The sequence below is a fragment of the Oncorhynchus gorbuscha genome, linkage group LG01 (genome assembly GCF_021184085.1).
Source record: "Oncorhynchus gorbuscha isolate QuinsamMale2020 ecotype Even-year linkage group LG01, OgorEven_v1.0, whole genome shotgun sequence".
NCBI lineage: Eukaryota > Metazoa > Chordata > Actinopteri > Salmoniformes > Salmonidae > Oncorhynchus > Oncorhynchus gorbuscha.
The window spans coordinates 63,406,283-63,433,684 of record NC_060173.1 but is presented as its reverse complement, the minus strand read 5'-3'; the positions used below and the strand labels follow the sequence as shown (position 1 = coordinate 63,433,684).

At 40.9% G+C, this 27,402-nt stretch overlaps 1 protein-coding gene across 1 annotated transcript in view; it reads right to left on the bottom strand.

Annotated features, from left to right (window-relative positions):
* Positions 1–27,402, bottom strand: part of LOC124041030 (membrane-associated guanylate kinase, WW and PDZ domain-containing protein 2-like) — a 196,537-nt gene that overhangs the window by 127,698 nt on the left and 41,437 nt on the right. Inside the window, exon 2 of the mRNA XM_046358192.1 lies at positions 4,770–4,886. Coding sequence (XP_046214148.1) covers positions 4,770–4,886 — 117 coding nt within the window. The remainder of the gene's footprint in view (positions 1–4,769; positions 4,887–27,402) is intronic.

Here is a 27,402-nt window from a genome sequence, read left to right as displayed (position 1 = left end):
TAGAGTTCAGTACAGCAGAGCACACTAAAACTGAGAACAGTATAATGTACTGTAAGGTACTGGTACTCTACTTTACTGAACTCTGATGTACTGTACTCTACTGAGCACTACTGTGCCGTACTTTGATGTCCAAACTTGTGAAACATAGACGTCTATGATTGATTCAGCAAAAGTGGTCTTGTTTGGGGGCAGAGCTCATTAAAATAATAGCCGCTATGTAGAATAATATCAACATATGCAAAGGAAGATATTACATTTGTACCATTGTGCAACTATTTAGGCTATATCGCCATGAATACAATATTATTAATGTCTGTAATTATGCATTTCTGTATAGTTACAGTTTAGGGACCCATGACGAAATTTAGTTATTGCTGGGTGTATATCCAATTTAGTTATTGTAATTCCATAATCAACATAAAAAAATTAAAGTCAAGGTATAATGTGCTAGCTGACACGGCATTATTTCCGCAGACATCTTTGAATCTTGGAGCAGATATTTATCTGTACTCAGCTAAATTATTAAAATGTAAAATTTCCCTGTATGTGTGTGTGTGTGTGTGTGTGTGTGTGTGTGTGTGTGTGTGTGTGTGTGTGTGTGTGTGTGTGTGTGTGTGTGTGTGTGTGTGTGTGTGTGTGTGTGTGTGTGTGTGTGTGCGCATATTGACAGACCAAAGTGCTGGTCGGGTCAAAATCAATGAATTGTCAATCAGAGCCATGACATGGCATCCCTACCGGTGTTTGTGTGAGCAATGCTCATGTGTGACTTTCGTGTGTGACCGCTGTGTGTGTGTCTCAGCAATGTGCATGTTCTGTGTGCAGTTGGGGGCAGGGCGTCATGGCAACGCAGGCCTGGAAATGAGAGGCTAGTTGCCGTGGAAACCACATGCTGAGAGCTGATCTACAGGATGAGTGAAGAAGTGAGAGAGAGAGAGAGAGAGAGAGAGAGAGAGAGAGAGAGAGAGAGAGAGAGAGAGAGAGAGAGAGAGAGAGAGAGAGAGAGAGAGAGAGAGAGAGAGAGACAGAGACAGTGAGATACAGTAGATGGCATTAAGGATTTATATAGCATTTCTTGAGCATTCAACACACTCTGTTGCCCTGAAAAGATTGGTTGTAGAACAAGCCGCTCTCCGTATCTAGTAATTTGCTGTGAATCTAGTTAATTCCTGTTGACTTTGCTGAGACCATTTTGTTGTTTTTGTCTGTCTACTTGCCGTTGTTTAGTTCGGTGTAATTATTCCATTGCTGACTACGTCTGTCGTTATGTCATGATCCGAGCACATGCTTGCTATTATTATTATTTCTTCTCGCTCAGGAATGTTTACAAAGCGACAGATCATTTGAAACTAAAATGTAGATAGTTTATTTTGGTTGTACAAATGTTGCGTAAGTATCGGGAGAGAAACGTTTTGCTCCTCTCAAAAGTGAAACAATCTATGGGGCAATCAAATTATCGTACTTTCATCTAAATCTGTGTCTGGAGTGAATGCAAGCAGTAGTATCCAGCATATTCTTTACTCTTTACAAAACGGAGAACATGCAGAGTTGGTATTATTAGGTTCACCATTAGCTGTTGCAAAAGCAGCAGCTTCTCTTCCTTTGGGTCCACACAAAACATGACATAACACAGAACATTAATAGACAAGAACAACTCAAGGACAGAACTACATATTTTTGTTTTTTAAAGGCACACGTAGCCTACATATACACAGTTCTGCACTGTACAAATAATTCTGCAGCAAAAGGGAGAGCATTTGGAAGGGGAGAGTGTGTGTTGGTAGAAGATGGATAAATAGATGGATTATGGTACGAAAACAATTGTTCATTATCATTAATTTACACTACTGCTATTGCATAGAATACATCTACTACTTGAAAATAAAAGTTGACTTCCAGAAAAACCTGGAGTCATAAAAACTATTAGCAAAATACATTGATGTTTTTTGTGGGGTAATGGGCTCTCAGAACAATTGTATGCGGGTTAGTTCGGGTTGAGGAAGAAAATCTGTCCTGATGTCGGGTGTCGGGGGTCTTAGGAATTGATATGGCCCGGAGCAGGGCAGGACTCTAACATAGAGCGCATCTGAAATCGCACCACATTCCCTATAAAATAACCACATGTAGTGCACTATACGGATAACATGGTGACATTTCAGACACAGCCTGTTCGATATCAAACTAAGAGAACTGTCAAGTAGTACATCAAGCTTTAACCAACTTAGAAACAGCACTGAGAATACACCAAATATGTTGTCTTGGATCGGAGTCAATCAGCCAATAAGAGCTCACAGATGCTGGGTGCATCTCAATAGTCTCATCTCAAACATAGGTACATTTCAATAATCTCACCTCAAACACAGGTCAGGTGCATTTAGATTGTCTCACCGTACCCAACTTAATCTCAAACACAGGGCGGGTGTAGCTCAATAGACATCTTTTATTTATTTATTTTACTTCACCTTTATTAAACCAGGTAGGCTAGTTGAGAACAAGTTCTCATTTGCAAATGCGACCTGGCCAAGAAAGCATAGCAGTTCGACACATACAACAACAAAGTTACACATGGAATAAACAAAACATACAGTCAATAATACAGTAGAAAAAATAAAACAAAAAGTCTACATACAGTGAATGCAAATGAGGTAACATAAGGGAGTTAATGCAATAAATAGGCTATGGTGGTGAATAGCAATTAAACACTGTGCAGAAGATGCATGTGCAAGTAGAGATATTGGGGTGCAAAGACCAAGATAAATAAAGAAATACAGTATGGGGATGAGGTAGCTGGATGGGCTATGTACAGGTGCAGTGATCTGTGAGCCGCTCTGACAACTGGTGCTTAAAGCTAGTGAGGGAGATATGAGTGCTACGAGAGGGTGCTGCTATGGTGACCAGTGAGCTGAGATAACGCAGGGCTTTACCTAGCAGAGACTTGTAGATGACCTGGAGCCAGTGGGTTTGGTGACGAGTATGAAGCGAGGGCCAGCCAACGAGAGCGTAGAGGTCACAGTGGTGGGCAGTATATGGGGCTTTGGTGACAAAACGGATGGCACTGTGATAGACTGCATCCAATTTGTTGAGTAGAGTGCTGGAGGCTATTTTATAAATTACATTGCCGAAGTCGAGGATCGGTAGGTTGGTCAGTTTTACAGGGCATGTTTGGCAGCATAAGTAAAGGATGCTTTTGTTGCAAAATAGGAAGCAAATTCTAGATTTAACTTTGGATTGGAGATGTTTGATGTGAGTCTGGAAGGAGAGTTTACAGTCTAACCAGACACCTAGGTATTTGTAGTTATCCACATATTCTAAGTCAGAGACGTCCAGAGTAGTGATGCTGGACGGGCGGGCAGGTGCGGGCAGTGATCGGTTGAAGAGCAGTTGGAAGCCACGGAAGGAGTGTTGTATGGCATTGAATACCAAAATACATGTGCGTTAGGGCGCGAATTGGACACAGACCTTCCTCTGTTCCAGCTTGCCTGAGAAGAAGTATGATTTATAACATCCTAAAGCTTGATTCTGCATTTAGTTTGACCAGTTTAGTCGACATATAATATGTAATTTTGAAGTTTTTATGCGCAACTGTTCGGGACCAGAAGTCATTTTGGGTGCATTTCAGCTGAACGTGGTAGCAAGATGCTATTACATGGACACACAAACTGAAACAAAACGATGTATTGGGTAAGTATGACTCCTTCCACTACATTCTGATCGAAGACCATCAAAGGTAAGGGAATATTTATGTTGTAATTTTGTATTTCTGTTGACTCCAACATAGCGGAGAAATATTGCTTACGTCTGAGCGCCGTCTCAGGTTATTGCATAGTCAACTAATTCTGTAAAGTTAAAAACAAATCTGACACAGCGGTTGCATTCAGAACCAGTGTATCTTTCTAACTATATGTAAAACATGTATCTTTAGTCAAAGTTTATGATGAGTATTTCTGTTATCTGGCATAGCTTTCCATAATTTCTCCGGACATTTTTGATAATTTTATGAACATGGCGTCAATGTAAACCATGATTTATGGATATAAAATGCATATTATTGAACAAAACATAAATGTACTGTGTGTAACATGTCATATGACTGTCATCTGATGAAGATTTTCAAAAGGTTAGTCAATGATTTATTTTTTTATCCTGCTTTTATAATTTTATATTTTCTGGGACAAAATGGCTGCCTCTTGTCTTTGTTTCGGTGGTGGTCTAATGTAAATATGTGCAGTGTTTTCGCCGTAAAACATTTAAAAAATCTGACATGCTGTGTAGATGAACAAGGTGTTTATCTTTCATTTGAGGTATTGGACTTGCTAATGTGTGGAGGTTAAATATTTCTAAGAATATTGTTGCATTGCCTGCGCCACCGTTTCAGCTGAATGGGGGGGGGGGGGGTGGCGGACCCTGAGAGGGACGCCTCGCTTTAACTGGTTTTAACACAGTGTCCAAAGAAGGGCCAGAAGTATACAGAATGGTGTCGTCTGCGTAGAGGTGGATCAGAGACTCACCAGCAGCAAGAGCGACATCATTGATGTAAACAGGTTGTTTGAAAGGGATAGGTTGGATGCCTAAAGGGATCTGGCCTCTACCTGTCGAGTTGTATAAAGGAGAGATTGAGGGAAAGCCCAAGGAGAGAAGGAATAATGAAATGCATTCCTAATGTTCAGCTATGGTCAGGGGTCAGGTTATAACAACCAAGCAACTTCTCTCTAAGGTGGGTTGAGGGGTGAGGGAGTGAGTGACTGTGTCTGCATGCGTGCGTGTTGACTCACAGGGCACGGTGCGGAGGTAGAGGTTGTCTCTAATAATCTGCTGGTGGTCGTGGTCCACGGAGCTCTTGGAGAAGCGCAGGTTGAGGTAGTGTCGAAGGTCCTTATCCACCACGCCTCCTACACACACAAACACCATAAACAAACAGACACAGTTAAAATGCAGTCTAAAACACAGACACGGATGCAGGCCCTCAAGCAAGCAGACGCGCACACACACACACACACAAACAGACACACAAAACATGATACACATCACAGTAATTGTGTGAACTAGTACACTCTCAGAAAAAAAGATTCCAAATGGGTTATTTGGCTGTCCCCATAGGAGAACCCTTTTTGGTTCCAGGTAGAACCAATTATGGTTTAAGGTAGAACCCTTTTTGGTTCCATGTAGAACCCTCTAAGGAACCAAAAGGGTTATACTTGGAACCGTTTTTCAAAGGTGTATCCTATAGGGACAGCCGAAAAAAACATTTTAGGTTCTAGATAGCATCTTCTTTTCTAATAGTGTAATCACCTTGGGCTCAACATGCTCAGCAGGCTGTGATGTGTGTGCGTGTGTACAAAGACAAGCGGGACAAGGACAGAGGCATATCACGCCACATCTAACTAATGATATAGAGCACAGAGTCCGACAGAGTGTATTGAGTCTCTTTATTTGTCAGTGTATAGCTTAATCCCTACATCTCCACATGACAAACCCTAGTAAGACTTCATAGTGTACACCAGAGTTGCCATTCGTGTTAAATTAAGACCTAGACAACCAGGTGAGGGGTGTTCATAACTAATCAATTACATTAACTGTTGTGCCTATAGGTTCCCAAGCGGGAACTACACCCCCCCCGTTCAACTCAAACGGTGGCGCAGGGAATGCAAAAATATTCTTAGAAATATTTAACCTCCACACATTAACAAGTCCAACACCTCAAATGAAAGATAAACACCTTGTTCATCTACCCAGCGTGTCAGATTTTTCAAACGTTTTACGGCAAAAACACAGCATATATATAGGTTAGACCACCACCAAAACAAAGAAAAACGTAGCCATTTTGTCCAACAAAAGATACAATGACAAAAGCATGGATTAAAAGAAAAATCATTCACTAACCTTTTGAAAATCTTCATCAGATGACAGTAATGTGACTCAGTACATTACACAGTACATTTATGTTTTGTTCGATAATATGCATTTTATATCCATAAATCTTGGTTTACCATGATTCGCCATGTTCAGAAAATTCTCCAAAATGTCCGGAGAAATTATAGAAAGCTACGCCAGATAACGCCAGATAACAGAAATACTCATCATAAACTTTGACTAAAGATACATGTTCTACATATAGTTAGAAAGATACACTTGCTCTTAATGCAACCGCTGTGTCACTTTTTTTAACGTTACGGAATTAGTTTACTATGTAATAATCTGAGACGGTGCTCAGACGTAACAATATTTCTCTGCTATGTTGGAGTCAACAGAAATACAAAATTACAACATAAATATTCCCTTACCTTTGATGGTCTTCGATCAGAATATAGTGGAAGGAGTCATACTTACCCAATACATCGTTTTCTTTCATAATGTTCAATTCTAGTGTCCATGTAGTAGCATATGCTACCACTTTCAGCTCAAATGCCCAAAAAATTACTTCTGGTCCAGAATAATTGCGCATCAAAACTTCCAAATTACATATTACAGGTCGATGAAACTGGTCAAACTAAGTGCAGAATCAAGCTTCAGGATGTTATAAACGTACAAAACGAATAGCATTCCAACCGGACAATCCTAGTTCATCTGGGGCTGACTGGAACAAAGGAAGCTCTCTGTCCAAAGCGCGCCTTCACGCACATGAAAATCCTCGCCCTTTGGGTCAAAGTTCACAGCATATGCACCATTAAACGCTCTACTGAATGAGGACATCTAGTGGAAAACATCGGAAGTATTTCCAGATCCATAACTGGTTGGGGAGGGAGGGGACGATGACGTCAAAGTTGCCCCAAATTTCAGGATTCCAAAACTAGTTTGGAAGATTGCCTGCCCTGTGAGTTCTGTTATACTCACAGACATAATTCAAACGGTTTTAGAAGCTTCAGAGTGTTTTCTATCCAATACTAATTTAGGACAGATTTTTATGCAGTTTACTATGCAGTTTTCATCCAAAGGGGAAATACCGCCCCCTATCCTTAAGTCATTAAAACCTTGTGACTAGGGGGCAGTATTTTTATTTTTGGACAAATTTTTGTCAGGACAAGATGCTAGAATATGCATATAATTGACAGCTTAGGATAGAAAACACTCGAAAGTTTCCAAAACTGTAAAAATATTGTCTGTGAGTAATAACATAACTGATGTTGCAAGCGAAAGCCTGAGAAAAATCCAATCCGGAAGTGCCTCATGTTTTGAAAGCGCTGCGTTCCAATGCGTCCCTATTGAGCAGTGAATGGGCTATCGACCAGATTACTTTTTCTCCGTATTCCACACGCATTTATGTTGAAGAATACCCGTAAGCGGCTACATTGCGCAAGTGATCACCCGATGTCCCCAGAGTGATTCTCGCGTAAAATACAGAGGTAGCCATTATTCCAATCGGTCCTACTGAAAAACTAATTGTCCCGGTGGATATATTATCAAATAGATATTTGAAAAACACCTGAGGGTTGATTATAAACAACGTTTGCCATGTTTCTGTCGATATTATGAAGCTAATTTGGAATATTTTTCGGCGCTTTCGTGACTGCAATTTTCGGCCGATTTCTCAGCCAAACGTGAAGAACAAACGGAGCTATTTCGCCTACAAAAATAATATTTTTGAAAAAAAGGAACATTGGCTATCTAAATGGGAGTCTCGTGAGTGAAAACATCTGAAGCTCATCAAAGGAAAACGATTTCCGTGACCAAGTTACCTGCTGCTAGCTGGACAAAATGCTATGCTAGGCTTTCGATAAACTTACACAAATGCTTGTCTAGCTTTGGCTGTAAAGCATATTTTGAAAATCTATCTCCATTGCGTTATGTAAGGGAATCCCCCCCCTGAATTGGACAAAAATGAATGGGAAGTCATTGGCATCGGACAAACCATATACACAATGTCCAATACCACCCAATTCGGCGTTGATTCATGCAAAGTGTATTGCAAATGCCATATGGCAATTGCCAGTTGTAACACTTTAAAAATCCAACAGGTGGCGAGTGCACTCCACCTTGGTTTTTCATATTGGAAATGTAACCCAAGTCAACATCCAAAAGCTAAATTTTGAAAAAATGATTTTATTTATTTTATTTTATTTTGTCAAAAACTTATCACCCCTTAAAAAAGTGCTTTCTGGACCGTTTTTCGAAATTCTTTCGATTTTTTTTTCAATTACACATGTAAGAACTGTATGAATATACTTTTGTCCAATTTTATTATCATAATTATTTATTTTTTAATTACTTGCGCATAAGGCATATGTTTTGTCCATTTGCAATATGATTTCATAGGAAGTCAATTTGCAATATGTTTCAATGGGCATTTACCATCACGAATTTGTCATGCTCAAAAATCCTGCAAAATTGCAAAATTGACTTACCTGATGAACACAGGATGGCCGGGCAGTGATAGTTGCTCCTTTCCATGTCTCGTTGTGTTGATTTCATCATGTCCATTTGGTGATGTTTTTTCACTATAGAATCATATTGTAAATCCACGTGCATTGTTGTGCAACTGGTGATTGAAAATAGGCACCTGGTAACCCAAAAATAAAAATATGGTTGTAAATGCATTTACCGGTCATTCTGATATTAATGCCCGCTATGGGAACACGGGATGGCCGGGCAGTGATAGTTGTTCCTTTCCATCACTCGTTGTGTTGATTTCATCATGTCCATTTGGTGATGTTTTTTCACTATAGAATCATATTGCAAGTGCACGTGCATTTGCAATATGGTTCAATGGGCATTTACCATGAGAAATTTGACATGCTCAAAAATCCTGCAGAAATGCTTAATTGACTGACCAGATGAACTCGGGATGGCCGGGCATTGATAGTGGGTCTTCTCCATCGCTCATTGTGTTGATTTCATTATGTCCATTTGTTTATGTTTTCTCACTTTTGCAAAGTCACTGTACATTTGAAATATGGTTCAATGGGCATGTACTATCACGAATTTGTCATGCTATAAAAAATCCTGCAGAAATGCAAATTTTACTGGCCTGATGAACACAGGATGGCCTGGAAGTGATAGTTGCTCCTTTCCATCGCTCGTTGTGTTGATTTCATTATGTCCATTTGTTTATGTTCTCACTTTTGCAAAGTCACTGTGCATTTGCAATATGGTTCACTGGGCATGTACCATCACAAATTTGTCATGCTATAAAAATCCTGCAGGAATGCGAAATTGACTGGCCCGATGAACTCGGGATGGCTGGGCAGTGATTCTGGTTCACCTCAATCGCTCGTTAGGGTTGATTTCAGAATGTCACTTTGGTGATGGTACCTCACTGTTTAAACATATTGCAAATGGACAAGAGTCACCAGCAAGTCACCGTCCATCAGTCAATTAGATATCATTCTGACACCAAACTGATACAAATTGACACCAAACCCACTTTTTCTAACTCGTTTAGTAGCCAACTATCACATACTTCAGAGCTGGCCTAAAATTCACGCCTTTGGTTCAAACCATAAAAAAAACATAAAACACGTAGTTACGTTCTAGCTGCGGGTCCATTTCTTATGTTATGTGTAGGCCTAGCTGAGGCGACCCCTAATCCCAAGTTTCGGCTCGATAGGTCATTTGGTGTCCGAGCAAAACCCTAATTGGTGCTGAAAATCCACTTTTTTCCATGACTTGCTACGGAGTCCTTGAATGAGCTATCGGACAGAAACGTCGGGTTCCGTCTCTATGGGCCGAGACGGTCGCAATGCACCTAGTCTTACGATTCTGGGACATTTCTAAATGTCGTCGTTTTCGTGATGCAAAAATGAATTGAAGTCATTGCAAATGTACGAGGCTGTTTCTCGGTCCGAGAACCTTCTAGAGCCACGTAACTCACCACGCACTATCGACCTGAGGTCTAGAACAGGATTCTAAAGTTTCGGAACTTTAGGTCTGAGGGTTCTTTAAAAGTTCCAACAAGCTTAACTAATGCAGGCAGTGTATGTCTCTACGCACCTCAATGGGTCACTACTTCCAAGCTGTGTGTGTGTGTGATTTAGCTTTCCTTTTAAATTATATGGGAAAAATGACTGATTTACAGTTCTTGGGGGTTGCCTAATCACATATATGAAGTTTTGGAAAGATCTGATTTTTTAACCCCTCGATACAGCCCCTGAGACATCAATTATGGCACTTCCGGTTGGCACGGGAAGCTATAAGTCAGCACATATCCTCATTGGGGTATGCTTTTACAGAATCCTGAGTTTTAAGTCCTTACGTTAAGAACTGACTGATTTACACAGGGATGAATGCACTATGTCTATCAAACTGCAGGCAAGGTATGGATATACACTTTTAGGGCGATTTTAACCACTTCCGGTTGGTCCAGGAAGCTTAGAATCAACACAGGTAGACATCGTAGTGATCTGATGGACTCATCGAAAACAGGTTCATATGACATTCATATCCCACATAGGCTTCAGATTGAATTTAGGGGTGCAGGCAGGGGTGCAGGCAATGTATTCCTATGGGGAGAGAAGTCAATGCAAACTGTTTGATGTAAACACCTTCTTTTAACAGTTTGATGTAAACACCTTCTTTTAACAGTTAAGGGTTAATACATGGATCGGAAGGACCTTAGGAACATAACTGAGGTCGAATTGTGCTTCTCACCCTAACAGTTCTCTCACTGTCACCCAAAAGCAAATGACGTGGGGGAGGCTTTATTTTGGGCCTACTATTCTAATGGTCGCTGCGCTTAGACCGAGCGAGCTACGGTCAAGCGGGATATCTCGTTGAACTCGGCACGGCCTAGAGATTGTTTATGCCATTGCCTGCTCTCTGTGTCTTTGAGCACCGCACTTTTTCACTCCATCCTTGCTGTGTGTGAGAGCTTTTCTTTGACATCTGCTGGGAGAAATGACTGATTTACAGTTTAGGAGGGTTACCTAGTCACACATTTGAAGTTTTGGAAAGATGTGACTTTTTTAACCCTTCAAAACAGACAGTGTGACTCAATTAAAGGCACTTCCGGTTGGCACAGGAAGCTATAAATAAACTCATATCCTGATTGGGGTATGCCTTTACAGAATCCTGAGTTTTAAGTCTTTACGTTAAGAACTAAGTTATTTACGGAGGGTTTAGTGAGTGTGTGTTATTTCCTAAAATCGTATGAACACCCTGCAACTGGATCTGTAACTGTTGAAAAAAAACACCTATCTTTGAACATCACCAATCTGTCATTGTACGATTTCTCTTAAATGTCGATAGATAAATGGCTGGTTCTTTTTTTATTGACACCGGAGGCTCCTTGACTTTGACGTGAAGTGGAAAAATAATTTCTCTATTTTCATTTTGGACCTTTAATCCCAGAGAAATGGCCATAACTCAAAAACCGTTGAGGCCTAGACGCCATCTTGTTCGGGGCCAACTGCCCATTATGCCAAACCTATGCTCACCAAGTTTCGGCTTCGAAATATTTTCCATTTTCGAGATAAGGCCCCGTCGTGATTCGTGATGTTTTGTCCAATCCCGATATGATTGTTTATGCCCTCTTGTGGGATTTTCCGGGACAGTGGAAAAATGACCAAAATTGGATTATTTTATAAAACAGAAACTGACTTGCCTTGTTAAAAACAGAAACCGAATGTCCGACAAAGTTCATTTGATGACTTCCCGGTAGGTCCGGCCCTGCTGCTCGGCCCGACGCCGTCCGCGAATTTTACAAACGTTTTCGGACGTCTAGTAAGGGACAATATGGACTTTCTCACTAACCATACAGCAAATGTCAAAATGTTCCCTTAAGGTATGTTAATTAGTGTCAGTCGATGATTACGCTCCCTCATGCGTGATGGGGAGTCACTAGATTAAGTGATCAATCAGGTCCAATGGAGGAGCGAAAACACTTGTTATGTGGAGACATTTTAGTGGGAAAGGGGTGGTGTATGGTGTAAACCAGGGATGTCAAACTCAATTTCTGGAGGGCCATGTGTCTGCGAGTTTTCACTCCTCCCTTTTAGAACAATGAACACTCTTTGGCAAATAAGAACTTGGCCATTTCATAGATCCAACACACCATAGCACATCTTTTGGACTGAAATGTATAGCTACATCAGCTTTAACGATGGTTTGTTAAGCCTTCATTCACCATCTTCCACGTTCATGTCACCACAACCCCTCGCCTTTTGAGCTCCCGGGAGGCGCAGCGGTCTAAGGCACTGCATCTGTTCCGATAGTTGTACTTCTGTACATAGTATTATATTGTCCATTGTTGTCAACTAGTGGGGAAGTTGGGTACTGTAGCTTTTAATTCGTTAACATCTGTGCAGAGCTAATTCCTATCAGAACAATCCGAGCAACAACAGACTTGTTATGTGTTTCCATCTTGCTAGGCTTTGGATAAAGATAAGTATTTTAAGTTTAGGACATACTTTTGCTAATTCAAATTGCGTTTCTAGAATATTGATGTTTTTTAAACATTTTTTTCCGATGATGCTAAACTAATTGCGCTAACTATCGCCCATTCACTTAACATTATGCTAACTAACATTTCGTGACGGAATTTAACTTCTTTGGGTTTTGGAAGTATATAACCATTTTAAGTGTTCAGATACCTCGTGACAGAGGTAAAGTATATTTTTTAAGCTATATGGACACTTAGTTTGTGTGTATATGTTTAGTGGCACCTTTCCTGTGATGTAAATTGTCATAATTTCTGCATGGCCATGTTGGCAAGCTCAGGATATTTTATTGTTGCTAGCTTGTGATAAAATGCTGTTCTTTATTTGTATCCATTTTCAAAAATGTATATAATTAATTTTCTAATAAATTTTCTCCTTTTTGTATCTGTTACAGTTTTACAAACAAAATATATTCTCCTAAAGATTCTTAATGGCACCAGTGCCTCCCTGATTCTTTATTGGAAGAGTGTAAGCTGTCTGCCAAACGTTGTAGCTTACACATTGTGAGGGCAGAACAGCATCTCAGTGCTAGAGGCGTCACTACAGACTCTGGTTCGAATCCAGGCTGTATCACAACTGGCCATGATTGGGAGTCCCATAGGGCGGCACACAATTGGCCCAGCTTTGGCCAGTGTAGGCCGTTATTGTAAATAATATTTTTTTCTTAATTAACTGACTTGCCTTGTTAAATAAAGGTTAAATAAAACAATTACACAAAAAAATCCTGAACCTTATCTGAAAAGAATGGCACTGGAATGCAATAGTATCTGTTTTACGGGCTTCTGACCAATTCTGCTATTTTTGTACATAATGTTTCCACCATCTTTCTTATGACCAAAAATAGGTTCTGACCATAAAAAGGCAATTACTAACCTTAATTATGGTTGACGATGTCACGTATACTCCTTCTCCGGCTCTCAAGGTCACCAGGCTGCTCATTATTACACACACCTGTCACCATCGTTAGGCGCACCAGCACCTCAGACTCACCTGGACTCCATCACCTGCCTGATGACCTTCCCTATATGTCACTACCTTTGGTTTTTTCCCTAGGCGTTATTGTTTCTGTTCCAGTGTTCATGTATGCACACTACCCATGTTTCTTGTTTTGTTCATTTAGTTATTAAATACACTCCCTGAACTTGCGTCCCGACTTCCAGCATACACGTTACAGAAGATTTGTAGTTCAGTGAGTTGGCAGCGCAGGGCATACTGCCTCACCCTGGACCAAACCCGAGACAGCAATATAGAGGCCGAAGTGCGGGCAGCCTGATGAAACTACTATTGTGAGTAAATAAATCATTTCTACCCTCTATTCTATAGGCAAATGCACAGTCATTGGAGAACAATCTGGACGAACACCTTTCGCAACTATCCTATCAACGGGACCTGAAGAACTAATATTGTTCTTGGAAACGTGGCTGAACAAGGACATGGATAAAATTCTAGCTGTTTTTCCTATACATCAGCCGGAGAGAATGTCAGTGTCGGGTAAGCTCAAGGGGGGCGTTGTGTGTCCCTTTGTTAACAGCTGTTGCGCAATCTATAATATTAAAGAAGTCTTGAGGTTCTGCTCGCCTGAGTTAGAATACCTCATAAGGTGTAGAGTCTTCTATATTTTTCACACCACTAACCAGCACTATGGCCACACTCAATGAGCTGTCTACTGTAGGGCCATAAGAAAGCAAGAAAATGCGTTAAATCACCAGCTCTAGGAGCATGGCTTTGGATGAGCAGGAAAAATGTTATGTTTACCTCATTTCTACCAGCATGCCACCTGTGCAACTTTAGGTGAAGAAACTCTATATCACCTTAACTCCACACACAGAGACACATACCAATGTCATGGATTTCTTCCGTCGAAGGAGAGGAGGACCAAAACGCAGCGTGGTTAGAGTTCATGGTTTTTAATATGAGAAACTCAACATGAACACAAACAACAAACGTGGCAAAACCCGAAACAGACCGATCTGGTGCAGAGAACACAAAGTCAGGAAACAATCACCCACAAAGTACCCACAGAATATGGCTGCCTAAATATGGTTCCCAATCAGAGACAACGATAGACAGCTGCCTCTAATTGAGAACCAATCTAGGCAACCATAGACATACAAAATACCTAGAAAAGGGACAGCCCCAATAAACATACAAAACCCCTAGATAAGACAAAAACACACATCACCCATGTCACACCCTGACCTAACCAAAATAACGAGGAAAACAAAGAATACTAAGGTCAGGGTGTGACAACCAAGCTCTTCCTCCTCCTCCATTTGGTAAATCTGACCATAATTCTGATTCCTGCCGACGAGCAAAAACTCCTACAGGAAGTACCAATGACGCGCTCAATACGGAAGTGGTCCGATGAAGCGGATGCTAAGCTACAGGACTGTTTCGCTAGCACAGACTGGAATATGTAACCGGACTCATCCGATGGTATTGAGGAGTATACCACATCAGTCACCGGCTTCATTAATAAGTGCATTCGCTACATTGTCCACACTGTTCATCCACACGGAGCTAAAGGCTAGAGCGGCCGCTTTCAAGGAGCGGGACAATAACCCAGAAGCTCATAAAAAATCCCGCTACGCCCTCCAACAAACCATCAAACAGGCAAAGCATCAATACAGGACTATGATTTAAATCCTACTACTCTCCTGCTCATTAGGCTTGCAAACCGATAAACACCAATAACAAATGGAAACCCAGCTTCCCAGTGATGCAAGCATACCAGACAAGCTAAATGCCTTCTATGCTCACTTCGAGGCAAACACTGAACCATGTGTGAGAGCACTAGCTGTTCCGAATCACTGTGTAATCATGCTCTCCTTAGCCGATGTGAGTAAGACCTTTAACCTCTAGCAACGAGCAATCCCGTATCCGGGAGCGTAATCATAGCCTCGAGCGCATTACCATAACGCAACTTTTCCTATTCATGAAAATCGCAAATGAAATGAAATAAATATATTCAAACACAAGTTTAGCCTTTTGTTAACAACACTGTCATCTCAGATTTTCAAAATATGCTTTTCAACCAAAGCTACACAAGCATTTGTGTAAGAGTATTGATAGCCTAGCATACCATTAAGCCTAGCATTCAAGCAGGCAACATTTTCACAAAAACAAGAAAAGCATTCAAATAAAATAATTTACCTTTAAAGAACTTTGGATGATTTCAATGACGAGACTCTCAGTTAGATAGCAAATGTTCATTTTTTTCCAAAGAGATGATTTGTGTTGGCGAAATAGCTCCGTTTTGTTCATCACGTTTGGCTAAGAAAAAGTCCGGAAAATGCAGTCACTACAACGCCGAACCTATTTCCAAATTAGCTCCATAATATTGACAGAAACATGGCAAACGTAGTTTAGAATCAATCCTCAAGGTGTTTTTCACATATCTATTCGATAATATATCAGTCGTGACAGTTGGTTTTTCATCAGAAACGAACGGAAAAATATTGCAGCTGGAGATTACGCAATAATTGCAACGGAGGACACCAAGCGACCACCTGGTAGATGTAGTCTCTTATGGTCAATCTTCCAGTGATATGCCTACAAATACGTCACAATGCTGTTGACACCTTGGGGAAGCGACAGAATGCTCATTCGTGGCCCATTCACAGCCATTATAAGGAGTCATTGGCATGAGGCGGTTTAAAAAAATGCGGCACTTCCTGATTGGATTTTTATCTGGGTTTCGCCTCTAACATCCGTTCTATGGCATTTACAGACAATATCTTTGCAGTTTTGGAAACGTCAGTGTTTTCTTTCCAAAGCTGTCAATTATATGCATAGTCGAGCATCCTTTCGTGACAAAATATCTTGTTTAAAACGGGAACGTTTTTCATCCAAAAATTTAAATAGCGCCCCCTATATTCAAGAAGTTAAAACAGGTTAACATTCACAAGGCCGCAGGGCCAGATGGATTACCTGGACACATACAAGCTGGCAAGAGTGTCTTCACTGACAATTTTCAACCTCTCCCTGACCCAGTCTGTAATACCCAATGGTGGAAAAAGTACCCAATTGTCATGCTTGAATAAAAGTAAAGATACCTAAATAGAAAATGACTCAATTAAAAGTGAGTCACCCACTAAAATACTACTTGAGAAAAAGTCCAAAAGTATTTGGATTTAAATATAAATAAGTATCAAAAGCATAAATCGTTTCATATTCATTATATTAAGCAAACCAAACAACACTATTTTCTTGTTTTTTTTATTTACGGATAGCCAGGGGCATACTCTAACACTCAGACACAATTTGCAAACAAAGCATTTGTGTTTGGTGTGTCTGCTAGATAAGATGCAGTAGGGATGACCAGGGATGTTCTCTTGACTTGTGTGAATTGGACCATTGTCCTATCCTGCGAAGCATTTGTAACAAGTACTTTTGGGTGTCAGGGAAATGAAGTAAAAAGTATATTATTTTCTTCAGGAAAGTATTGAAGTAAAAGTGGTCAACAATATAAATAGTTAAGTACAGATACCATAAAAACTACTTTAAAGTATTTTTACTTAAATAAGGACTTTACACCACTGGTAATACCTACAGTGGGGAGAACAAGTATTTGATACACTGCCGATTTTGCAGGTTTTCTTACTTACAAAGCATGTAGAGGTCTTTAATTTTTATCACTTCAACTGTGAGAGACGGAATCTAAAACAAAAATCCAGAAAATCACATTGTATGATTTTTAAGTAGATATCTACCTCAATTGCCTCGTACAGTCCTGAGCGCTCTGGAGCAGGTTTTCATGAAGGATCTCTCTGTACTTTGCTCTGTTCATCTTTCCCTTGATCCTGACTAGCAACATCCCCACAGCATGATGCTGCCACCACCATGCTTCACTGTAGGGATGGTGCTAAGTTTCCTCCAGACGTGACGCTTGGCATTCAGGCCAAAGAGTTCAATCTTGGTTTCATCAGCCCAGAGCATCTTGTCTCTCATGGTCTGAGATGCCTTTTGGCAAACTCCAAATGGGCTGTCCTGTGCCGTTTACTGAGGAGTGACTTCCATCTGGCCACTCTAACATAAATGCCTGATTCATAGAAATGGTTGTCCTTCTGGAAGGTTCTCTCATCTCCAAAGAGGAACTCTGCAGCTCTGTCAGAGTGAACATCAGGTTCTTGGTTACCTCCCTGACCAAGGCCCTTCTACCCCCAATTGCTCAGGTCTAGGAAGAGTCTTGGTTATTCCACATTTCTTCCATTTAAGAATGATGTAGGCCACTGTGTTCTTGGGGACCTTCAATAATGCCAATTTGTTGGTACCCTTCCCCAGATCTGTGCCTTTTTTAATTCATTTTAGAATTAGGCTCTAACCTAACAAAGGGGGTCTGAATACTTTCCAAATGCACTGTATATAGCCAAGTTGTTGTTAGTCATTGTGTTATGTGGCAAAGAAGGGGGTCGAGTGATAAGTGGCAGATATGTGAGAGCAGAGTTAGTAAACGGGCTCTGCCCGATCACTAAAATGGCCACCCCTGTCAGAACTACAGATCACAAAATGGCCGACCGCCAAAACTACAAGTCCCAGAAGCAAGGGGAACCCTCAGAAGGTGGAGCCGACTCACAGATAAAGGGTCAAGAGAAACCAGGAAGAGGAAGAGAGAGGGCTGGAAGGAGCTATGAACAATAGAGAAAGAGACTATAGAGATTGGCTGGATTTACCGTGTATGAGCTGGATTGTTTGGACTTACCTGTTGGCGTTTGGACCTGGACCTACCGAGAACCCGATTCGTGTACCGAACCCTGCTATCCTTGACCTCGCCTAAGGCCTGGGTGGACCAGGAAGGAGAAACAAACACACAGGTACTGTCCTGTTCGAAAGAACTCTCATTCTTGGGTGATTTGGTGACAGTTTACCACTTAGTTTGTGACAAACGCTCCTAACCTTGAAGAGGTTTGCCACAGTATCTATTATTACTTTAATTATTATTACTTAACTATAATTTTCTTTCTCTCTGCACTTTTGGGAAGGGCCCATAATAAGTAAGCATTTCACTGTTAGTCCACACCTGTTGTTTACGAAGCATGTGACGAATAGCATTTTATTTGATTCGGATCTACAAATCAAATACCTATCACTTAACACACAGGATGGCCATACAGTGAGCTCTATGCTAACTGGGAATGATGACTACCTCACTTCCTCACAATGACTTCCTCACAAACAGAGACGACACTGAATCAGTATACAGTAGGACATTCATATTCATCTTGTATGTTCAAGCTATTACGCTACACACACTGTGTCCAATCCACTGTTACAGGCAATCATGCATACACGATGACAATTATGTTTGCTGTCCATCAAGAGGAAATGCTTTTACAGTAGCACACACTACAGTAACACAAACACACACAAAACTGCCTCTAGACAGTGTCAACTGCACTGATCTAAAACAAAGAAACGCACACACAGCCCATAACCCTGTCGGTGACAACTGCACTGATTTGATCTGAAAACACAGAGCTCGTCAATAACACCTTATGTAAAAATGAATGACACCATTTTAACAAAGGTCTGAGGCACTGTGGTGAATCCCACCACAAAAGCAGACAGCTCTGCTGGTTAGAGCACAGCAGGAGAAGAAAGGGTGGAAAGGAGGAGAGAGGAGGAGAGACAAACAAGTAGAAAATGCTAGCTGATGGGGAAAAGATGATCCGAATGTCGCAGTGTGAAAATCACATCTGACACAATCAGTGCCGGAATCAATGCAACCCCCCCCTCCCTCCCACACACACACATGCATGGACACACGCAGATACACACGCACACAAACGCTCACACACACACACAGACACATACTGTGCAGGCACCTTATCTGCAGCTGGCCCAGTTGGTAAAAGAGGTGCGCCGTCCTCCACATGTATACATCCAGAGAGCCCTTTCCTCCCAGCCGTCCTCTAGCCCCGTGCCCAGGCACAGTGCCTCCCTCCCTGGCTTGGCCAGCCTCTAAATCACTGTATCCCTGGTTCTCTACCAATGCTCCAACATACAGCCCACGCTGCAGCTAATTTACATCCCAGGAACGGTGATGGAAACGGGGAAGGGAGAGAGAGGTGGAGAGATGGAGAGACGACGACCGTCGGGAGACGACAGCGGAAAAAAGGAATCTGCCAGTGGGTAGCCGGGCTCATCCAGATCTGGTTGCTGATTAGTTAGAGGGGTTCTACAGTCCTGTAGCACCCCCTGTTCACTGATGGCAGTTCTGCACACATTCTCTTTAGCTGGTTGACCAACCAATGTTACTGACGGGAGATAAACACATCCTATTGCTGCAGGAAAATATGCCAGTGAGCACACACACACATACATGGTTGCATGTGCACATACACACACACACACACAGATTCATATACATAAACACACAGCCCTAAGCACAGTCCAGGGCAAATATTTATAAGAAATCAGGAATATACAAACACATAGCCACACATACACACACAGTTACCTACATGTATCTAAACTCTAGTTCATGTATAACATTACCTGTGTGACTAAATATACTGTAAGTTACACTCATACACACACAAACAAGCACACAAATTATTGTCCTGACAGTTTAGGTAATTATTTTCCAATTATAAGGTCAACAAAAGTAACCCATCCTCAACACTGTACTTGTGCATGTGACATTAAAATTTGACATTAAAACTTTAACACTGCACCAAATGCCCTAGTTTCAGACACCAAATTATCCTTACACCTCTGAAGACTACCCACTGGGCACAGACATCAATTCAACTCCTACTCCACGTTGGTTCAATGTAATTTCATTGTCATGACATGGAAACAATGTTGATTCAACCCAGTGGGTAGGCATCTCCATGCCTGTTGGAAGGACTTAAGTGTTTTAATTCTGAACACTCAAAAGTCAGTGTCCTCTCTCTTTCTAAGGAAGTCATCAACACTCGAGGAAACTAAAGATCCTGACAGCCAACGTGTTCAGCCTGAGCGTGTGTGCCAAATTTCATCACTCTGAGTCAAACAGATCAAGAAATGTAAACATGTGCCTGTTATAGCGCCACCATGTGGTAGATCAAAATGCACTTAGATATGTTGAGTTTTGACAGTGTTTGGAACATGTGTACCAATTTTTGTCACAATAAGAATGTCGTTTGATTTGTATGAATTTCTGCGATTTGTATGAATTGAATATTGTTTTTGGGACTAGTCTAGAAAATATTGCGTTGAGGGAACTTGGTCCATACATGTCAAGTGTTTGTGCAGATCGGTCAATCGGTGCTAGAGGAGTAGTTCTTTAAGTGATTTGTACACAATTCTAAATGCAGAAAATCCATCATGGAGTACTTTATTGTTTCTTGAGGGAAATGTGTTCCCTGTGAGGAGGGACCTATGGACAAAATTTCATGACTAGGTCACACGGGTGCGTGATATTAAAAAGTTTGCACTTTCAATCGCTTATTATAAACGCCACCATGTGGCCAATTGGCATGGTATTGCATTAGAGGATGTGGCCCTTGGCCCTTTACCATGTTGCTAAGATGCACAGTACTGGGCCTTTGCTTTTCCCCCCCAAAATGGCAGAAAAAAGAACTTCATAATAACAATAATGAACTGGAACAATAACAATAGGGCTTCGCTACTTGAACCCTTAATAAAGAATAATAAAAGAGGGTAATGTTTGAAAATACTGTATATACACACATAATAAGAACATACAGTATAGACTATAAAATGTGGTAGACATGGTAGAGCACCTTATATAAGAAATTATAAATAGTAGCAGTAATTGTGTGTGTGTGTGTGTGTGTGTGCGCGCACCTGCATGTGTGGAAGTTGGTGCAAAAAGTGTCTTGAGGAGCAAGTGTGAAGAGTCAGTGAAAATAGTCTCTAAGGTGCAGGTGATTGTCTGTGGTTTATTGCATACGTTCTAGTTAGGACTGCAGTGGACGTTTGCTCCAGTTTTCGTTCTGAAGGAGCGTTTTCTCCCCATAAGTGTGCTTTGCCCCTTTTTTCTCTGGTGTGCTGATGCAATCAGGTCCTCAAACTCAGGAGAATACCAGGGTGGGGAGGTTATTAAAAATGCATTGAGGTCTTCTGGGTCCGTCTCCACATCAGACATCATATGTTCAGTTGCCCCATCAAATTGCTGCCTCTTCAGCAGAGAGCTCTTTTAAGCGACTGACCAAAGCCTGTGAAAATACAGGCGACAATGACTTATTCTGCCCAAAAAACAAGTATTGAACACTGGAATCTCAAAGTTTAAAAAACACACAAAAATCTGTGGAACAAGTCTCAACTATTTAAAACTCAATGTTTGGATTAGTTCACATTGATAACAAACCTGTCTTCTGGCAATGCCGCCTTCGCTTTTTCATGTCCATCTTTGATGCTCTGTCTGGGGTGTCCGATTTCAGTACAATAACGCTGCGCTTGAGAAGATAGTCAGTCAGTGTGGTGTATTAGCGATTGTTATATGCATCAAAATCCTTGAGAAAATTATAAGAACTAGACTAGAACTGTTAGTCAGTCTGTCTTTATGGGACTAACTCACCTTCAAAATCTGCCTCAATTTGGACCAGCAGTGGTGTAGTGCAGCCTTTTATTGCTGAGACATAACAAAGAAAATACATGAAATTTGGGGTATGCATAAAATTCACACCAATATTTCACGTAACATATTTGAGAAGGCTGGCCCTTCATAGTACTGCCTTCAATAGCATGACAATACTTTTCAGTGGTAATCTCCTTCACATGACTGACAAAGCCTGCGAAATGGAGACAAAGGGTTATCCTGCCTAATAAACAGAAGGTATTCAACACTGAAATCTCAAATTTATAAATCACAAAAATGAATTATACAGGGCTTGTCATTTCAGAACCGAGTACTGCCTTTACACATATATGGATTGGTTCACATTTATGAACTAACCTCTGGCATGCCATTTTAGTATTTTTGTGTTCCCTCTGTTGCTCATTTTGAGGTATTTGATGCTTCTGTCTTTATATATGTGTCCAATATATTTTTGCTGCCACATCTGAAAAGACAAAGTCACTGGTGTATTAGCAATGAAAGTTAACTAGTTGGTTTTATTAATAGAATCACAGAACTTAAACCATTCACATTTCTAACTATTGCCAGTCTATTGCTTGTTATGTGTTCGCTCGTGAGTACCAATCACTTCAGGAATGAATAAAAATGCATCATTGTGATAGCAATATGTGAACAATTCTTGACAGAAGTAACAAGCATCAAAATCTTTGAATATTTCAGAATGTGGTACAAGGCTCTGGTACAAGTCTTAATGGGAATAACTCACCTTTTGTCTCTCTTACAATCTCGATAACTTGATATTCAGCTCATCAACTGCCCGATATGAAAACAGAATATTATGACTTGAATATTAGTAAAGCTAGCTAGCGAATATAAAAAATAACAGTAATTGGAGCTACTGCTAGCTTTGCTATCTAAGGTTAATGTTAGCCCTAGAATCTAGCTACTGTGACAAAGTTTCAATCAACCTTGCTCGCACTGTGCGTAATGTAGTGGTGAAACCATTCACTTCAGAAAAAGGTGTGATATTAATAAAGTTTCCTTATCATTATGAGTTGTCGAATGCATAAAAATATTTGGTGCCATTGCAGTTTGGCAATAGGTTGGCAATACAAGAGTTCTTCAGACTTACCATTTTTATATTATTTTCCTTCTGTAATTGACTTAGTATCCCATGTCTAACTCTGTGCTGTTGTTTTTGTCGCACTGCTTTGCTATATTTTGACCAGGTCGCAGATGTAAATAAGAACTTGTTCTCAACTGGCCTACATGGTTAAATAAAGGTGAAATAAAATTGTTTATGAATGAAAAACTAGTGCTTTTTGAGTTCTTCTCCCCTATTTGAAAAGTTATGCCTGCTCTTCAGTCTGAGAGACATTCTGAGAGCAGGTTCATGTCTCCTTCCTCTGTACATAAAAACTGTTTGAAACTGTACAACACAATATTGTCTTTGGAAAACTGGTTCATAAATCCAAAGTCAATAGTGAATGCAACTATATATTTTTTTATGGTCCCTTTAATGTATTTAAAGCCTTTTTCAGCAAGTGTTTGCTGGCTTAGCTAGCCATGTTAATTAAAAACTAACTAGCACCTTCAGTCAGTGCACTGTAATGTCACGCTAGCTATTGCTAGCAGGTCAACCCGGAAGCTTGTAAGAACTCCCGCTATGCCCTCCAACGAACCATCAAACAGGCAGAGCATCAATCCAGGACTGAATGGTACTACACTGGCTCTGACGCTCATCGGGTGTGGCAGGGCTTGCAAACTACTACAGACTACAAAGGGAAGCCCAGCCGAGAGCTGTCCAGTGACACGAGCCTACCAGACGAGATAAATAACTTCTATGCTCGCTTCGAGGCAAGTAACACTGAAGTATGCATGAGAGCATCAGCTGTTCCGGATGACAGTATGATCACGCTCTCTGCAGCTGATGTGAGTTAGACCTTCAAACAGGTCAACATTCACAAGGCCGCAGGGCCAGATGGATTAACAGGACGTGTACTCCGAGCATGCGCTGTGTTTTCACATACATTTTCAACCTCTCTCTGTCTGAGTCTGTAATACCAACATGTTTCAAGTAGACCACCATATTCCCAAAGCCAAAGAACACTAAGGTAACCTTCCTAAATGACTACCAACCCATAGCTCTGACATATGTAGCCATAAAATGCTTTGAAAGGCTGGTCATGGCTCACATCAACACCATCATCCCAGAAGCCTGAGACCCTCTCAATGTGCATACCACACAGATCCACAGATGATGCAATCTCAATTGCACTTCACACTGGCCATTCAAACATGGACAAAAGGAACACCTATGTGAGAACTCTATTCATTGACTACAGCCCAATGTTCAACACCATAGTGTTGAAACTCATCAATAAGCTAAGGACCCTGGGACGGATTTCCAGACAGGCCGCCCCCAGGTGGTAAGGGTAGGTAACAACATATCCGCCATACTGATCCTCCACACGGGGGCCCCTCAGGGGGCTGAGCACACACCCCTCCTGTACTCCCTGTTCACACGACTGCACGGCCAGGCATGACTCCAACACCATCATTAAGTTTGCTAATGACACAACAGTGGTAAGCCTGATCACCAACAACGATGAAACAGCCTATAGGGAGGAGATCAGAGACCTCACCATGTGGTGCAAGGACAACAACCTCTCCCTCAACGTGATCAAGACAAAGGAGATGATTGTGGACTACAGATAAAGGAGGACCAAGCATGCCCCCATTCTCATCGACTGGGCTGTAGTGGAGCAGGTTGAGAGCTTCAAGTTCTTTGGCCTCCACATCACCAACAAACTAACATGGTCAAAGCACACCAAGACAGTCGTGAAGAAAGCACGACAAAACCTATTCCCCCTCATGAGACTGAAAAGATTTGGCATGGGTCCTCAGATCCTCAAAAGGTTTTACAGCTGCACCATTGAGAGCATCCTGACAGAAGTGCAACGAGGCAATAGTCATTCAAGACTTCTTCATTGAATGTTTTTCTTAGTACTTTGAAAGTTGTATATAGAAAGGGTTGTACCTGTGCTCTTGTAAGTCGCTCTGGATAAGAGCGTCTGCTAAATGACTTAAATGTAATGTAAATGCTCTGTATTTATGGATTGATGTCACTTCACATTGAGGACATGTATCATTACTGTTACTTCTATCTAAAATATATCCTGTGTCTTAACTAACCAGTGAATGTGTGGCTGTGACCGTCCTGTCTTTTACTCCCTTGGTGACAGGCAATGGCTGAAACAGCAGATGTTCTGACTTCATACACTGCATTCTTTGAGAGAGGTAGTTAGCAAATCAGTCCAAATAAATAAATCAATCAATCAAATGTATTTATAAGCCCTTCTTACATCAGCTGATGACACATCAACCCAGCCTCTAAAACCCCAAACAGCAAGCAATGCAGGTGTAGAAGCACGGTAGAGAGAGAACTGAGAGAGAACTGCTTCTTTAAGTAACTAACTTTGGCCTTCCGGATAGCCTCAGTGCACTTATTTATAATTTGCCTGAACGAGAGCCAGTCAGCCTGAGTATGCGTGTGCCGAGCTTTTTGCAAAATGGAATTCTTGAGGTGGAGTAACTCTGCAAGATCACGGTCGAACCAGGGGCTGAACCCATTTTTAATTTCAACATTTCTTTAAGGGGGTGTGTTTGTTAAAGTAGTGGACAATATAAGTGGGCTTTGTGATGAATGAGCCATCTGATTCAATAAATGAAGGAGCAGAGTTGGCATTTTTTTCCCAAAACTTCATTTAAGGTGCCCCAAAGTTTTTACAATTTTTCCTCTATATAATTTATCTTTGTTTCATAGTGTATTTTCTATTTCTTTTTTACTTAGTTTAGTCACATGATTTCTTAATTTGCATTACGTTTGCCAATCAGTTGGGCTGCCAAACTTAATTGCCATACCTTTTGCCTCATCCCTCTCAACCATACAATTTTTCAATTCCTCATCAATCCAAGGGGATGTAACAGTTTACAGTATTTGTCTTAATGAGTGCGTGCTTATTAGTAACTGGAATAAGTAGTTTCATAAATGTGTCAAGTGCAGCCTCTGGTTGGAGGTGGACTCCAATCAACTCGTTGATCAATGGTAACAGGATGCACCTGAGATCAATTTTGAGTCTCATAGCAAAGGGTCTGAAAATGTATGGAATTAGGTATGGTTTTTTATATTTAATACATTTGCAAAAATGATTAATAACCTGTTTCGTTTTGTCATAATAGGTTATTGTGTGTAGATTGAGGATTTTTTAAATGTCATCCATATAGGAATAAGGCTGTAACGTAACAAAATGTGGAAAAAGTCAAGGAGTCTGAATACTTTCCGAAGGCACTATATAAACATGCTTACATTTCCATAAAATAATCCACAAACCGTAACTCTTGAACCATTCATGCTACAGACACCAAACCAACTTTCACAAGTTCAGGCTATATTAACTTCATTCTCTTAAACAACATTTATCGACTATAACTGTATAAATTACCATGAATTAACATAATACAACTCTCGAACCGTTCAAGCTAGATACACTATGTCAACTTTAATGTTTTCCTAACTTTTTCAACTATAAACAGTCGCCACCATTACTACTTTAACGTATTTCAAAACCAAACATACTTTATAACAAGCTACCAAACACACCACAGATGAATACAGTTTGATTTTAGTTGAATGATTAGAAAATTGTAGGTTATTATTTGTGGAGACAAATATGATGGTGCATTTAGTGATGACAGCTCTAAAAAATTATTTTGTGGAAGTTGAAGAACGATGAAAGCAATGATGTGCGCTGATATTAGGGAATAAGTACAGGGAGTGAGTGTTTTAATACAATTAACTGAACATAATACAAAACAAGAAACACTAACAGCACACAGACGTGAAACTGAAACAATAACGCCTGGGGAAGGAACCAAAGGGCATGACATATACAGGTATAGGGAAGGTAATCAGGGAAGTGATGGAGTCCAGGTGAGTCTAATGACGTACAGGTGCGCGTAACAAATTGGTGACAGGTGTGCGCCATAACGAGCAGCCTGGTGACCTAGAGGTCGGAGAGGGAGCACACGTGACAATGAAGAATAGATTTGTATGTAGACCTACTAATAGCTAGCTCTAGTTCCAGCTAAGAAATAAAGTCTTTAGGCAAACAATGATGACTGAAAAGTACTTTTTCTGAAGAAAATGTTTTGTGTTAGCTTGTTTTAAAGTTGTATGGTTTTAAAATACATGATCACTGTTAGTCTAAAGGCGTCAGTACGCTTCAGTTCGACTGTCGGTGTCACGAACCTCGCCGAAGATGGTGCCTCTTCCTGTTCGGGCGGTGCTCGGCGGTCGTCGCCGGCCTATTAGATGCCATCGATTCCCTTTCCGTTTGTTTTTGGTTATTGGGTAAAGGAGGTGCAGCGGTTTTTAGGGTTTGCCAATTACTACCGGAGGTTTATCCGGGGTTTTGGCCAAGTAGCGGCGCCCATTACCTCACTGCTGAA